General features: G+C 38.3%; 2 protein-coding genes across 3 annotated transcripts; both read right to left on the reverse strand.

Annotated features, from left to right (window-relative positions):
• Positions 1-1,749: 1,749 nt before the first annotated feature.
• Smp_022560.1 (putative 60s ribosomal protein L21) lies at positions 1,750-3,500 on the reverse strand (the record flags this gene model as incomplete). Of its 2 annotated transcripts, XM_018795436.1 has the most annotated exons (3): positions 2,848-2,963; positions 2,999-3,149; positions 3,186-3,427. In XM_018795436.1, 3 exons carry the CDS (start codon positions 3,425-3,427, stop codon positions 2,874-2,876), a joined length of 483 nt encoding a protein of 160 aa, XP_018649749.1. In that variant the 3' UTR covers positions 2,848-2,873. The 2 variants fall into 2 exon arrangements, with proteins under 2 accessions (XP_018649750.1, XP_018649749.1); XM_018795437.1 differs by having other exon boundaries at positions 1,750-3,149; positions 3,186-3,500.
• A 1,666-nt stretch (positions 3,501-5,166) lies between these two features.
• On the reverse strand, positions 5,167-5,454 carry Smp_134240 (hypothetical protein; the record flags this gene model as incomplete). The annotated part of the gene is made up of 1 exon (XM_018795438.1): positions 5,167-5,454. One exon carries the CDS (start codon positions 5,452-5,454, stop codon positions 5,167-5,169), a length of 288 nt encoding a protein of 95 aa, XP_018649751.1.
• Positions 5,455-16,193: the final 10,739 nt, after the last annotated feature.

The following is a 16,193-nucleotide window of genomic DNA, read 5'->3' on the forward strand; positions in this document are numbered from 1 at the left end:
TTTTCGCTAATATTTGAGTTCCCAATACCGGTTTCTTTAACAAGTCTGAACAGTTGTCTGCTGTTAGCTATTCCCACTGCCTTTTCCATCTCTCTTGCTTTCGCTACCCACCACTATTCGCGATCTTTGCGTAGGTTTCTAATTAGCCTGAGCTTAAGTTGACTCCGCTCTTCGTCATGCTTAGAGCCAGATGGGATGAGTTTTCGGGCATCTATCAGTGCGGTAGATGCTGCTGAGAGCCAGTGTTTCTCGCTAACCCTATGGTGTGCCGAAGATATCACAGCTTCGACGTCAGTGCCTTGGAAATGTTCTACGGATGTCGTCCCAGAGAACTCTTCGTCGCGCATTATTTGGCGACGCTGTGACTGGTTTTAAAATGCAGAGAGGTGATCAGTGTTCGACATGATGTCGTGGTATGAAAGAAAGAAGCACAGGACTGGCTTCTGATGTTTCTTCGCAACTCCCAGGCTGGGTTCCTAGAGATGGTGCAGCACAGTGACTAGAGACGTCGTCAGATATGGCTCAGAATAGAAGCCATTGACGACCCTACTGTAAACTTCTTTTACTTTCCTCATAAAGGGTGGCCATAACCTCTTTGACTGAAAAAATCCTTTCTGGTTGTACCCCTCAAATTACTACAATTTTTTAGCTACCATACATTAATTTCCGGTCGTTATTGTTCTTTTTTCTTTTATACGCATCTTACACTCTTCATCTCTTCCCGTTCTCATTGTTATTGTGTGGCGCATATATATCTGGTGCCCCTTTGTACCAATATATGTGTTTAAATAAATTGATATACCTGCATATATATATATATATATATATATATGTTTAGTCCCACATATTCTGATTCCATCTTTACAGACAATACTGATAACGCAGACGAAAAACGTTCAGTAAGGCGCTAAAATAAGCTATCATATGAGCAAAACCACGCCAGTTTTAGATTAACGAATACGTCAGTGTGTAGCAATAGTAAGGGTAATTGTTCTAGCTTCTGAGATTTTCCATGGTCGCCTGAAAGAGGTAACGCTGGATTTTGGTTTTGTTATAAGGAACTAGTTAAGCATTCGATGTTTATAATTTATGAACTAAAACATCCTTAACGATAACTGGCACATTTCCATCTTTCATAAACCCGAGGAAGTCACAAGATTAGATAAAGAGATAATGAGTTATGTTCCGTGAATCTATCGGAGCAAGAATTTGCCTTTTCATGTTGAAAAGATATGAATTAAAGCATAAATATAGGGTTTAGTGGCTCCCAACAACTTTTAAATATATGTACGGCAATATGATATGATCAAACAGAGCTTTAGATAGTTAAAAACCTGAATATACAACTGACATATGGGATGACTAATTCTGGTTGATATCTAAAAGTATAATCAAGCCATCAGAAACAGTAGTAAGGATTCAACATTCCCGTGCAAAAGACAAACGAAAATAACTTCTTCCAACCACAAATTATGTATTCTACGAGCAATACAAAACCACAGGGAAAAACACCATTTCTGAATATCCTACAACTTCCACTGTATGAGATAGAGGAACCCAAATTCAGGTAGTCCTAGCATACCAGGAACACAAATACTTTATTCAGTGACTTCAAATACCTCATAAAGACTCCGAGTGTTATAAAATTCTCTGTAGAGGGAAGTTCATCAGAACCTAAAGCTCACTTGAATGACAATAATAACCTGATTAATTTACAGGAAGTGACAAGCAAACAAATACGTGAACGAGGGAAGACTGTCTTACTTGAACAGTGTACTAACAAATTTAAGGCAGGAACACTCAACGAAAATAAGCAACGTAGCTGTGCTTGACAAACATGCCTACCGGTCACGAATTACTGTAAGCGATGCCTTTCACGTCCTGAAAGTCGGTAGCTAACTTAAAAGCAAAGGGTGGACTTTTCTTAGTCCTCCTTCCAAATAATTGATTACCAGCCGAACTACCTAGTAATAAAGCGATCGCAAAGCTGTAAATTCTTTTTTTGAGGCACCAAAGAGACACGGAGGAATTTCGGATTCAGTAATCTCTTATGAACACGAATATCCCAAGCTTCTAACGGAACATATAGACAAAAATTATATCACGTTGCATATATATGTATACATAAACGTACCTATCTTATCAGCCCCTTGCGAAAACAGTTTAAATTGCATAGTCGGAGATTCAAATCAACGATGCTAGCCTACAGTTATTGTCAGGGCATAGGATTTAGTTTTCACGGGTCGGAACGGACGATTCCAGCAAGTTGGTTTTGATGAAAACAAATCAGCGTTGCCTTGGTTTTGAACATTTGATGCGATTCTCGGAAAATCAATCTAACAATACACAATAGTACAATATAGAACAGCTAGAGAGCTGCAGAAAGAATTCGGATTATTTCTTCACACGACAACACAATGTCACTGTCTACAGCATTAAGTATTCAGAGCCATAATATTAGCTGGAAACTATAGAAAACCTACACAACATAACACGCTTAGGTCATCTCTGACTGACTGGGTTTACAGAAATACTACAAATGAGGTAGATAACAGATCTTCGCTAAAGCATTATTCACGTCATTCGAAAACATGCGTTGCACAAATTCTAAGGTCTTGCCTGTTTAAGCACATTTTGTCTTGTTGGCAGCTCTGTCGCACTTAACGCAGTGAAAAGTATTTTGCTGTAGATGTGGATTCACAAACCTTTATAGCACTCAACAGCACATACCACTACTATTACTCGATACCACGAGCAACTTATCTTCAAAAGTAAATTTCGCACAACGAGGCTGTACTCGTTCACCGACATTACAACCTACACAAACGTACGACAATTAAAAGAAATACAGACCATCAAAGATTTTATTTGATTTAAGCAATGAGTTCATACGGTAGCGGATGGACAGTAACAACTGGATTATTTTTGGTCTTCACCAAGTGACCTGCGCGAGGCTGGGCAGGCTAAGACAATATTTATGTAAATATGGTCAATTTACCTGTCGCTTCAGCTGGACGAACACATTTCTTTCTTTCGCATCACGTCTTTTTACGTCATTCTCTTTCACACGACGGAGGAAATCTTCTCTGCACTTACTGGGCTTCACATGCTCAATCCTTACATTTATTCGTTTCGGAATTATTCGATTACTACAGAATGAAACTTAATGAGCCGAAACAATCTACCCGACACGCTTATTGACGATTATTCCAACAGCATGAGGAGTGACGTTATAAACGCGACCAGTCCGGCCATGATATGACTTGTGGGGCATACCTTTTTGGACACCACCATCACCCTTTATATCTACGATATCACCACGTCGATACACTCGCATATAAACCGAAGATGGCAGGGGTCCATGGTGCCTGAATTTTCGAGAAAATAAGTATCTTGTGCCTCGACGGTATCCTTTGGTGTTTGTCATTCTACCACCTCGTGATCAGAAGTTTGCCGAACGCGGACCCTCTACTAGAATGCAGAAAAACAAGATACTTTAAATAGTGGCATCCAATATTCAATACACGGAATACGAGTATTAGGAGCTTGTAAAATAGAGTTGATTTCCATGGGCTGAATTACTGTTACCTCTGCATGGTTACAGGTCTTTCGTAATGTATGGTTACTGTTAACCTTGCCACTGAACAGTTCGTTAAATACTGTGAGTTTGTATATCTCATAATCTGAGTGAGTTCATTCGTCACAAGGAATAGAGGTTTCTGACACTAATAGTCATCAAGGTACCACACAGGATGTTTATCAGTTGCAATGTAGAAAATCATACAGAGGGAATTATAATGCAGCAGAACTGAGAGCAGATGAACTTCTGAAGAAGTAAATAGATAAATAAATTGATCACTTAGCAACAGGCTGAAGTGATAAAATAAAATGAGAAGCGGAAATGATAATAAATGAACTAATAATAAGTCAACATATTTGGTGATTACAGTAGTATATGAGTTACGAGACATCAACTAGTTACAACTAGTCCGAACGGGAGATGATGATTCTTTACAAATTACGTGATTGTCAAGTACCTTCCTCATGTTCTCTGCGTCAAAGCCTTTGTCCACTTCAACCAGAGAAGCATTCCAAGTGGAGGCTATTAATTTGGGTATTCTCACTGGGATGTGTAATTTCTCGAGTCACCTGTTGGAGCAGAGTTGTGATTTCTGGTGTGATGGTTGTGTTGGGGTGATTTTGATTAATTTGTATGTTGCGTGTAATTATCAGACCACCTCCAAGTCCTCCTTAACCCAGTGAGAATGATCTGAAGTCTCGAAGTCTATCGTCGTATGATCTGTACCTCAGCCCCATCACCTATTTAGTTCCCCGTCCATAAATTCGTCCCACGAGATGTACGCCTCTTCTGAGGGTACATAGTGCGACAATGTAGTGGTCGTCGTGCTGAGGCAAAGTGTGGGTCTCAGAACGTGTCTTATAGGAATCTTGAGTGATTACGCCAAGTTGTCTTCGTACAAAGTGAATGATCACATTTTTTCCGATACCATCACTAATGTAGTCTCAGCTTATGTTCAAGCGCCCTATAGTTGCTAGTGCTCATGAGGCATAAATTTCAAAACATGACATTTTAGCAGGTTAAATTGTAACATAATGTCCATCCTCATTATCGGTTGTCGTCAGGTAATTTGGAGGCTGGAATGAATTCTCATATGTTCTTATGGACCTCCACGTTCTTATGTCATCAGAGTCCACGAGGCTTGCGTTAAGCCTCATTAAGCACGCTGTTTTTAATCATGTATTCCCTCGTTTGAACACTTACCAGTATTTCCATCTTATTTGACAGCATTGGAATTAACGCAACCGGTCTGTATCAGGTCCGCTCATTTTCCTCTTCTGAGAACAGAAGAGAGAGTTTACACTTTCACTTCTGTAGTAAATTTCAGTGACTTTGCAGATAGGTGATACACCGGTGCCGAGTACCGTTTCAGAATTGCTAGGAGGACATTGGGATATTCTCGCGACTATCCTGGATTTAGGAGTTTTAGTTTTCATGATACAGACCTGGGAGTTAGACAAATATTTGCCAGCCCATCAACTTTCATTAGATTCGATGAGTGCTACGCATCGTTTATTTGACCTGTGAACTCGGTGTCGTTAATCCAGAACGTTCTGTGTGCATTCTTCGTTCCTGTCCTCCAGTGATCACTCACTGTTAGCATCCACCAATCTTTTGGACACGATGCCTTCTGAATATGCCTCATCATGACTGTGCACTCTGGACAAGCGAAGCAATGACAATTTATATTCTTGTCCCTCAGAAGTACTTCGTTTGTAGTCCTGTAGGATATGACTTTCATTATTATTACTTCCTATTGGAGCTTGGATATAGACATCTTCCACCAGAAGATGATCATTTGATAGCAAATTATCAAGTTTTGAGGGTTTTCCGTCCTTATCACATCTCGTGACTTCACTTATAGGTTCAGCCATCCATTTTCTGGTGACGATTAGACGTCGTTTAAACAACCACTCTATAGGTGTTCGGTGCTTAGTTGAACACTCTGTTTTGACGTTTGGGTCGAATGGTCCATTTTACAAACATTGCTCTGGGATTCGTTATTCAGTGGCGTTATAGGTTTTTTATAACCACGTTGCCAGATGCAGAGGTTCGTTACTACTATCAGCTCTACATTAAAGCCTCTACTGATCCGTCAAGGTTTTAGATGTTGGTTTAACATTAATCGATTCACGGCCTCAATAAAAAAATAATAGAGATTGAGTTTATATTTCACTTGAGTAAGTGTTGGAAGACAATTGAGTTTGTAGTCTAGTTCGATATCAGCACATTAATCTTTGACACGATAATGACAGACCTGATCTCAATATTGTCGGTTTTTCATGTGACTACCTTACGTGTAAGTCACATCCTTATCAATAATGACTAGTCCTATCATGAAAATCAGCAATATGATGTTTAGTACATTCGAAGAACACATTTCGGCTACGGATGCAAAAAGCAAGAAGCTAAACAGGGTAGCTACGCCTGCGTGGTCGAGTCATACGGTTTCGATTGACTGTTTCCGCGTTCACCATTACTGGCCTTTTCTCCATATCAAATGTTTGATGTGAACTTTCTCAGTTGTCTCATGCTTTGCTCAGAAGGTCGTGTGCCTGCCAACCAATACCACTAGAGACACTATGAAATGTATCATCACCTTTAACTGTCTTAACATGAAATCTATTGCGGATACAGTAACTTTTCCATATATCCTGTGTTTGCAGGTAAATTCATGTGCAAATGTTGCAGTTGAAGCAACTGTGAAAAGAGAGGTTATTCGTGTCAGTCAGACCTATTACATTATAGTTCAGTCTTAGTACAACAACGGTTGTAAGATATTGTTTTGTGACCTTCCACCAGGAAGAGAAGATGAATTTTGTTGCTTCCAAAGTGGCTTAATATTTCAGTTAGAAATTGGAAACTGAATACTTCCTCTCACTGATGAGAGCCCACCAAGATCAATCTAGATCAACCAAATTAGAGATTAAGAAGAAGAAAAGAATATAATTTCTCACGTTGCATTACTGAGTGGTTTTAAAGTTCTGGGAAGTGTAATTTTGAAACTTTAATTTTATTTCAGCTTCTTTTTACTGACTGTACGGGATGCCTAGGGTGGATTGCTTTTAGTGAAGGATGTGCACATGTTTATACCGTCTGAGACTACCATGTTAGTCATTATAATTCTGTGAATAGTGATCGATTTGACGGATAAAAGGGATTCCTTGAGGAAGACAAATGCATTTTCAATGCAGGTAATTTATGGAGATTGTAAGAAGTTGAAGGTTTTAATAATGATCTTGTTCTCATGCCTCTATTACACAATCTGAGGACGGATGGAACTTCACAACGTAAACGTACCATTCAGATATGAGGATCACAGCGCTGTACATTAGACAACGGACTACCAAGAAAGCCAACTCCATGAAGCAAATCAATTGACCAACGTTGGTTGCTCTTGACCATGGTCAACTTTGACGAGTAATTCTGTGTTTACCGTTCGGTCTTTTAAGGTGGGAACACGTTCAGTTTAGTAGAGAATTTGGCTTTCCGACTATTTACTGAGCCCACATGTTCTTTCAGAAACTGAAAGGCAAATTATACTAATTAACAACCCTGAAAAAAAATGAAGAAGTAATATCCCGAATAAACCTCCTCAATACGGATGACAATAAAGCAAACGTCAGCCTCCCCCTGAGAGAATACCGTTACTGCCGGCTCGGGTGGGATGTTTCACAACCTAATGATTCTAACCACTAAAAGGCTTTCACGAGATGTTTGCAAGCCTCCTTTTCTTCAATCGCGAAACGATGTTCTATGGAATTCAGCCGTGAAAAGATCATTTTTATTAGCTCATAACATTTGTGACATTTTAGGCCGTTCGTCCTACATTGTGTTCTTCTCTCCCCTGTACATGTCCCAAACTAACGTGTGTTGGACTGAATTAGTTTAAGTCCCAAAATGACTGTATGGTGTCTTAAATATACTTTTTGTTCCTATAAGACCGAATAACAAGTAATATTTTGCTCAACTTGTTATATAAATGGTAGATTATCCTTCAGTGACGAACGCTGAAAATTCGGAATTAAGTACTGAGTATTGTAATTAGCAATCAACCAGGCTATCAGGTAAATTTATGGGAACAGTTATTAGGACGATATTATTTCTTAAATGTCAAATATTGTCTCATCAAGTCTATACCTCGTGTTCGTACCATAATTTTTCAGACTGAGATTGAAACTGTTGTCATGTGACCACTTCTGCAAACGAGAATATATCTTAGTCCTGAATGACCAGATGACCTTAGTTCATGTAAAGGATGAATAGGATAAAGGGATTTTATTTGTTCCTTAATCGTAATTTTTTCCTTTGGTTTTGCCAGGACGGTTCATGTGAAAGCGAAAAGCTGTGTTTTTGAAATACAGTGATGGAAAACAACAATAAGTAACTGGTGTTTATGGAGTTATCTCAGAACATATTTTACCGGTTAGATAAGCTGATAATTGCTATTATCAGGAACGTATTCATCTAAGTATACAAGATGTTGTGTGAATATCGTATAAAATCTACCTGGTAAACTTCATTGCATTGACCTATATAATGATACCAATCTGTGGAGTCAGTTGGGTTCACCGATTGCTAAATTAAAACCAGTCTACACAAAATTCCCAACCTCAAGAAATAAATTATCACAAAAGTTTTCGATGACAAAAAGTAAACCAGTTATTTAATTTATTTTACAGAGTTCTACATCAGATCACCTCAACAGAATGATGAAGCGCGTGGCATATAAATAAACCCTTTAAAATTCCTTCGATTGTCACACTTTTCGGTTGGCACACTGAGGTAACAACGCAATACGAGCCGCATCTCCATCACTGTAATGCAAGTTTCCGTAAATCGTAAACTTTGACAGTTAAAGGTCATGCTTTTCCTGATTACAGCTTAGCTAAGCGTACATTGTATTTGGCTTAACAGTAATTACATATCCTGAGGGTTAATACAGAATATACACTTATTTACCAGCGTGGTGAAATTGAAATAAGTTTCTAGGCAAATATATTGAAAAAGCAAGTTTAATTATACTCCCTCTGGATAAGTATGAGTATTAAGTATCTTCTTGTAGGACAGATAACTTCACGAACATTAAACAATAATTTCAGTGGAGAGTGTTTAGCTCACTATTATTATTTGCTTTATTCAATATTATATTTTTGGCATAATAGATAATTCTCAGCACAAAGCGGGCTAATAGGAACTTGGGCGATATTGTTGCATATAGAGCTTCCTGAAAAAGGGGAGGTACAGCAACACAGCAATAGTACTGCTGATTAGGCTTAAACAGGGTAAAGTCTCATTTTTGAATACTTCGTCGTTTCTTAAAATTTGGCTACACTTTGTCGCCAAAATCAGTAATGAAAACAAACAGCTTGTAGGCAGTCAAAATTTCCTCTATTTGTAGGGTTTTTAGGAGTGCATCACTTTAGAATGGACAGCATCTTCATTAATAGGTTTGAGGAATCGAACAATCGATCAACAAACCTGTGTACGGGGGTATTTTGTTCATTATGAGCTTTTGAACTACTCTACCAAGTCGTATGAGTTTTCCTGATGTAGCAGGAAGAAATAGAGATTATATATCAAATTTTAATTGAGTTTAATTATTCTATACACCATATCAGACTACATACATATTATTAAACGATAAGGTATGGTGAAGTGGTTTATATTCTGAATCCTTCCCGTTATGGTAAGCCTGGAAATTATGGATTTGCATGAGTACAAATCGTTTGTGCACATTCCAAGTTAATCGAGCCACATTTTGAACAAGGGACTTGTAGCCGAAATGTTATTCTCAAGTTTAGTTCTTGACGCGGCTGTGTACGTTATCGAAAAATCTACATCCAACTCAGGAACTATCGTTCCTGGCACCCACTATGTTCTAATCCCTAAGACCTGCATGGTGATTAAACGTGGTCGTTAGACCCTGATTTACCAGCACTCTCAGTTCATTGTGAAACAGAGAACGTGAATAGGTGCTTCTCTGATGTTGTCATCTAAATTTGATTGTTCCCTGCCCATGTAGACAAACTCTTCCATCATAGTAGACATTAAGTGCTATTTAGGCTAAGTAACCATAAAGTCGACGTCTGCCCGTAGTGCACATTTATCAACATTCTTCGTCACTTCTCCTCACATTTTGACGTGTCTAAAGCAGCTCCAGGTACTAAACAATATACGGGAGCCCGTTTATATGACTCATTGTCCTGATCCTACTCTACCACTTAAGACTCACTTCCGCAATAAAGTGGCAATCCGTGGGTGCGTTCTTCTTCTGTGGCCGACCTTTGATTGCTTCATAAGGCTTGTGCCAATTAATTTTCACATTTTCAGTGAAACGCACGGATGGTGTCGATACATGCATTCTTGACCGACTCGTAACATTCCACCACACCTACTGATTTAGGACTGCTGATGATGTTCTAGGGTTTTCCTTTTTTCCCAGTAAAAGACGGATCTGTGGATGGGCCTTTGTTTTAGTTTTTGGAACTGTAAAGGGAATAAACAGTCGAGTTACTTGCTGTATAACTGCAGAATGTGACTCCTTGACCCTCCCATTTATTTGGAACAATCGATTTCCAGGTGGAGGCTCCATAACTGACCACCATGATTTCTGCCATCCATATGTTAGAACAGACAGAGTTATTTTCTTGATAGGCTAACGCAGAGATAAACTTGGATAAGACGACTATGGAACCACTAGTCTGTATTGCGGGAAGTCACATTTTTCACTAATATCACCCTGAGGAGTGAGGACTAGATCCAGGACAGGGGAAGAATGCTGTACGTCAAACGTGACTGCCAAAATAACGTAGATATAACTCATCCAACTTACGAAGCCGTTTCATCATACTCTTTCTAATGTATTAAGGTTGTTTATTCGTCTATGTAGGATATAACTCTTTATTTACATAGCCTATCTTTCTAACATTTATGAAATAATAGTCCAAGTAATTCATTGTGCTTAAACAATTTTTCATATAAAAGCGTGAACCAGCATTGTAAGAAGTAATTGGTAGCACAGTGTTGATATACTTGTAAGCTTGATTCTATACGTTAAGAGGGAGTGTGTATTTTAACAAGCAGTGGAATTTAAATACAACACTAACATATCTAGTGTCTCGTAGGTGTTTATTTGTCTAGCAATTTAAATTGCTCATAACTACATTTTCAGGATTTAAAATGGTAGGCTATTTCAAATGACAGAAAACGTATGTAAGTGAGAAGAGGTTTCAAATTATCTTCGACCTAAAATGTTGTAGTTCAGCCAACCTTGTGTGGCTTACATTATAATGGGGTCATTCAGTGAAATCCACTATTGGATTTGAAGGATTTGTGACTGACATTCAAGCGTGAAGCAAGAGATAAGATTTGGTCTAGCTTGACTTCTCTAAGGAGGTGCCAGTCCTAATGTGTTACATCACATAAAACAACTCTAAACACAATCCATTCTCAAAGACGTCTGTGTAATTTGCGCTGTATTCCCTCCACGTTCAACCTGTAGCATATACGGAGGCTGCTGGTATTAAGTGGATAATGTCGTAGCACCGAAAGGACGCAAAATTTACGTAGTACTAGCACAGGCTCATGCTCAATGAAATCATAAATCACGTAACCCATAAAATTGAATTCTATCTCACCAATCGAGGCTATTTGTCAAGAAAGTGTCAGATCATTCGAGCATTTTTAGTAACGGCCTCCGTATCACATATGTGCGTTGGTCTCCCTCACACTTCAAAATAAAGTCCATGTTGCTGCATCCAATACCAACCCAGCCACATTCGTCACATCCAAGCTAAAGTTAATAATTTGTAAACCATACATCTATCCCGAATGATTCCTGTAAAATAAACTTGATTGTTTTATTTATTTCGTTTATGTGGCATGTGTAGAATACTTGCAGGTCGCCAGTATATAGTAAAAGTTTTCTCTTAGTCAAGGCAATTAAGAGTACCAACAATTTTCATTACGAACAAAAGAGTCGATAGTATACTGCCTTGTATAACTCAAGTACTTACACACGTGCTGATGTTTATGGTTTAACTTCCGTAATTTGGTACCAATCATTTATATTAGCCAAAGTAAGGAGTTATAACTATATTTACCTGATTTACAACACTCAGCTTGCGGGGTAGAACCCAAAGCAGCATGTCACACGCGACCTGAGTTATATGAATTCATGCAGCGATTTAGAAATAAGTATTGACTTAGTAAGTAGTCAAAGGTATTTCTTCACAGTCTTCTGCTTGTTTTGTCAAATAACAAGAGTGTCGCTTTTGAATTGTAGTCAATAACTTTTCCCCTGTACTTCTGACATATTTGTCTTCTGATAAAACATTTCCAGACATTTGTTTTAGAGCCATACTTATTTGTCTAAAACTCTTCTTTACAGTAATTTTGAGTACTCAGTTGAGAAGTAGATCCAAAAGTAACTCACTTTGCATACAAGTACTAGAAGTCATTTGGAATATAGTATTTAGGATGACATTTACGTTAGATGAAGAATCACCCATTGTGATTAGTTTAAAGAATATTTCAGCAGCTAACGTATTCAAATACGACAGAATAGATCTATATCTTCTGATATTGGCTGCACAAATTTCTACTACTTGGGTAAGTGATGTTGACGGTAATCTAACAGGCAACATCAAATGGAGTGTAACCATTCACATCATTACACCATAAGGTCACCACTGTTACAGATTGAAAATAACTTTCCGAACCGACAAAATCTTGAATGAGAACACTGATTAACAAGTGATATACAGAAATGCAATCAAGTTTTATCTATAAGAATGTTTTCAGTTAGATTTCCCACAAATTTCCGTGATCCAGATCTGGGTGCAATCGATCAGAAAAAAGATATTGGTCGCAGTCAATGTAAACAAATTTTCAATGGCCGTTTTAATGTTGGAGGGTGAGAAACTGCCCCAAAAACATCTGAAGACCTGAGAAAGTAGTATTATATACATATGTGCAATCATTCGGCATTATCTGCACGAGAACAACGCTTTTTCAATGCTGAAGTAGTGGGTTTGAAGAAATTTAATCAATGAATCGGAAAAAAATTTCCTCATGTTGCTAGACATTATTATAGAGAGCCATGATTAGGAACATCTAAAAACACGTATAATTACTGGGCATAAGATTAAAATGTGATATTCCGAAATGTTAGGAATTTGATTGCCAACTGGTTTATGTGCATTGCTAGGATTGAGCATCATTTCATAGTAAGACAGTGTAATCAGAATACTCGAGATTAAAAGATCTTTCTCCAGTAAACAGATCCACGCAAGCAGTACCTCCTCCATAAGGGCAGTTTCCAGAATATCATCGATGGGAAAGTTAAAGAGAAATGGTGAGATCGTATAACCTCACCTAACCCCATTGCTTGAGTGGAACAATGAGGAGAAGTAGTTATATGCTCTCATTCCATCTAAGGTGTTTGTATATGAAAACTTCAGGATGTTAATAAACTCGGGTACACCTATCTCCAGTAGACAATACCAGAGCACAGTACTATCTAGCAATTCGAAGACGGCTCTGATATTCAGGGAAAGGACAATTGTTGGCCAGTAATAAACATTGGGTTGTTCTAAATTCTGTCGGAGGTTGAAGATATGATCAATACATCCTCAGCAAGAATGGAAAACAGCCTGTTCTTCGCGAGTTAATCTTCAATGGATTTTGAAAGGTTTGCGAGATATGATGGAAGCCAGAAATTTGGATGCATCCGGAAATAGATATATCCCTCGTTATTTGCTGCATAGGTGACGCAAGTGTTTTTTTAACGTAGGGGTTGCAGAATCCTCATTCCTGAATGTTGGAACAGTCTCTATCTCCCAATCGTTTGCAAACAACTCAGTCAATTTCCTAAACAGAAGTTCGCCACCATCCTTAAAAAGACCTAGTGATAAGTAATCTGGGAATGGTGAATTATATCGCCTGAATGATTGAAGGTTCTTTAGGAGTTGCACGTCAACAAGAGGATCAGTTACTTTCGGCTGTTAAAAAAAAGACAGATCGATCGATGTCGTCAACGCAACAGAATGGAGCAACTTTTCGTCGAAAAAATATGCATATCACTCAATAAATCGACTAATGTTATTGATTGGGGTCAAATCAACTTTGCAGACGGTTTCGTTCATTACAGAATTCTCGCTACTGGTTGCTTGGATGATTTGAAAATGCCAACGTTAGCCAACAGATGCAGCCTCTGCTTTAAAATTGTTGACGCGCTCCAACAAACAGGCTTCTCGGTCCTTACACAGGCATTACATAATAATTCTTCGCCGTGAGTGAAAGTATGTCAGCGTGCCTCATGCTGCGAAGTGTATGAAAAAACTAGAGCCCATGTTCAGAACGTTTTAGAAAGCTACAAGTGATTTCAATATTCATTTTCATGGCACTCTGAAGATCCAGCTATTTCTCAACTACACCTTACAGTGAACCAACACCCAGACCTGAGCATAGCTTATCTTAATATTTGTTTGCAACACAAGCTGTGACCAATTTGGTCGCATCACTTCGCTTAGAGTGATGTGTTTTCCTGTCACCGAGACGCAAAATAAGCTTAATGAGAACCAAACCACGATCAGAGTTCAGGCAAGTATTTCTAGAGGACAGGTAATCATGCACATAACCACAGCAACGTTAGCTGATGGCAAAGTGATAATTTTGAGTTCAGGCTCGAGTTGCAGAAAATGGTTCCAGTTGGCACACTGGTGGCGACTGCACCGATAGTCGATCTTAGCCAGAAACAGGTTGTAGTATGCGCAAAGCTGCAGGAGACGATAGTCGTCATTTCATCAAGGGGTCCTCATTGTCCATCGGGACAACTCTCTTTTGTGCCTAAGACACCAACATTAACAATGAAACCACTGCTTGGCATACAGTAATTGTCGAGCTTATTTTTTTGGATCATTTAACTTGTGGTTGCATTTGGGGTATAATCTGTCTTGGTAGACAAGTATATGACATTAGGACATCGCTTCTCACACCACATGTTTTTGTGCCTTTGTAGCTTATCCTCATAGTGAGATAATTAACTCATCCTACAAACTCTATTAAAAATGCATCTGATCGAGTCGAAGCATACATCAAGCATATGTTTTCAACAACAGCAGTTCTTGAAGTGTCTCATCTCTATACGGTTAGCTTATGAGGACTAAAAGTAGTACACAGATAAAACCAGTGAACATCAAACTGAGCGATGACAATATTTCAACAGAATTTATCTAGATTTAGTTCTGTAACCAACGTTAAACATACCAGAAACGGCATAGTTAGCGTTCGCAGTGTTAACCGTTTATAGCAGTGAAAGCTCGAAAATATACTGCCGCAAACTCACCAATATTCACTCGTGAAAATTCATGGATAATCAAACCTATTCGATGAGAACAACATCAATTTGTAAACGCTGTATTAACAGCGATTAAATCCAATTAACATCTAAAAATACTTAATATATCTATTAACAAAAACAGTAGGCTAGACGGGTTAGAATTCATCGTCTTCTATTGAAGAAGTAGAGGCGACTTGATTACAGTTTTCAAATTACTTAGTGATAAATTCGTACCTGATATGCCCTCATTATTCTTATCCTCCCAAACAGAGAACTTACGAGGACACTCCAAAAATGTTCACAAGCCCAGAACAAATTACTTGCCAGCCGACCATCGACTTTATCATCGAACCATCACTGAGTGAAATTCATTACCTTAGCACGTAGTCGAGGCTCCATCCCTTGACTCCTTCAAAAGAATTTAGATCAACTGAGAGATCGGCATTGCCAGGAATAACACAGGCCATCAAGCATCCTGTCCTCTCTGAACTGAAACTGATACATCGACTAAGCATAAATATGTTTGACGTACCATTTCTATTGAACATTGAAGTAAAATAGTAATTATCACCCAGTTTTTATTGTGAAATGATCCCATATTTAAGATAAGAATCTTTAAAACATATTCGAATCAATATTCCTCCAGTGATAAGTCGTTCACTATGGGCACCTGTTTGACCGAAACTGTTAAATGTGAAGGTTGTTTAGGCTTATAGGTTAACGGCCTCCCAAAGTTCTTTCAGAACTCCTATTATGTTTAAAGTTCCTAATGTTAGTCAAATGTTTCTCTGTATCCAGACAACCCATTTGTGCACTCTTATATAGTTTTAAGAGTCATATCTATCGAATTTTCCTTTTTTTATACCTGTTATTCAAGGGCATATAACACTGGGAACGTGATTATGTTTGCTTAAAGCTCACCCTCCTACCGTTGTGATTGCTGTCAACTGATTTTATTTTAGAGCATAAGCTTTAGATGTGTGCTTTTTGCTCTTTTATTTGATTACTTTCTCAGCGTTTAGATGATCGTCATCTGACTCAAATGGTTTTTATCCGCATTTTATCAATATCAATGAACATACGGGTTCAACGAAAATCTGAAAGTGTTCGAATGTTGGCACATAATAGTTTTTGTCCTTGTAAAAGTGATAACTCAGTGTGTAACCCATTTTCCTCATAGTCGTGTACTTCTAAGATTGTTGAGACCATGTTACACTGTTTTCCTTCATAAGGATTTTCCGACTTGTATTTCTTCACTGAATATAGATA

Source organism: Schistosoma mansoni, chromosome 2 (genome assembly GCF_000237925.1).
Source record: "Schistosoma mansoni strain Puerto Rico chromosome 2, complete genome".
Classification (NCBI taxonomy): Eukaryota; Metazoa; Platyhelminthes; class Trematoda; order Strigeidida; family Schistosomatidae; genus Schistosoma; species Schistosoma mansoni.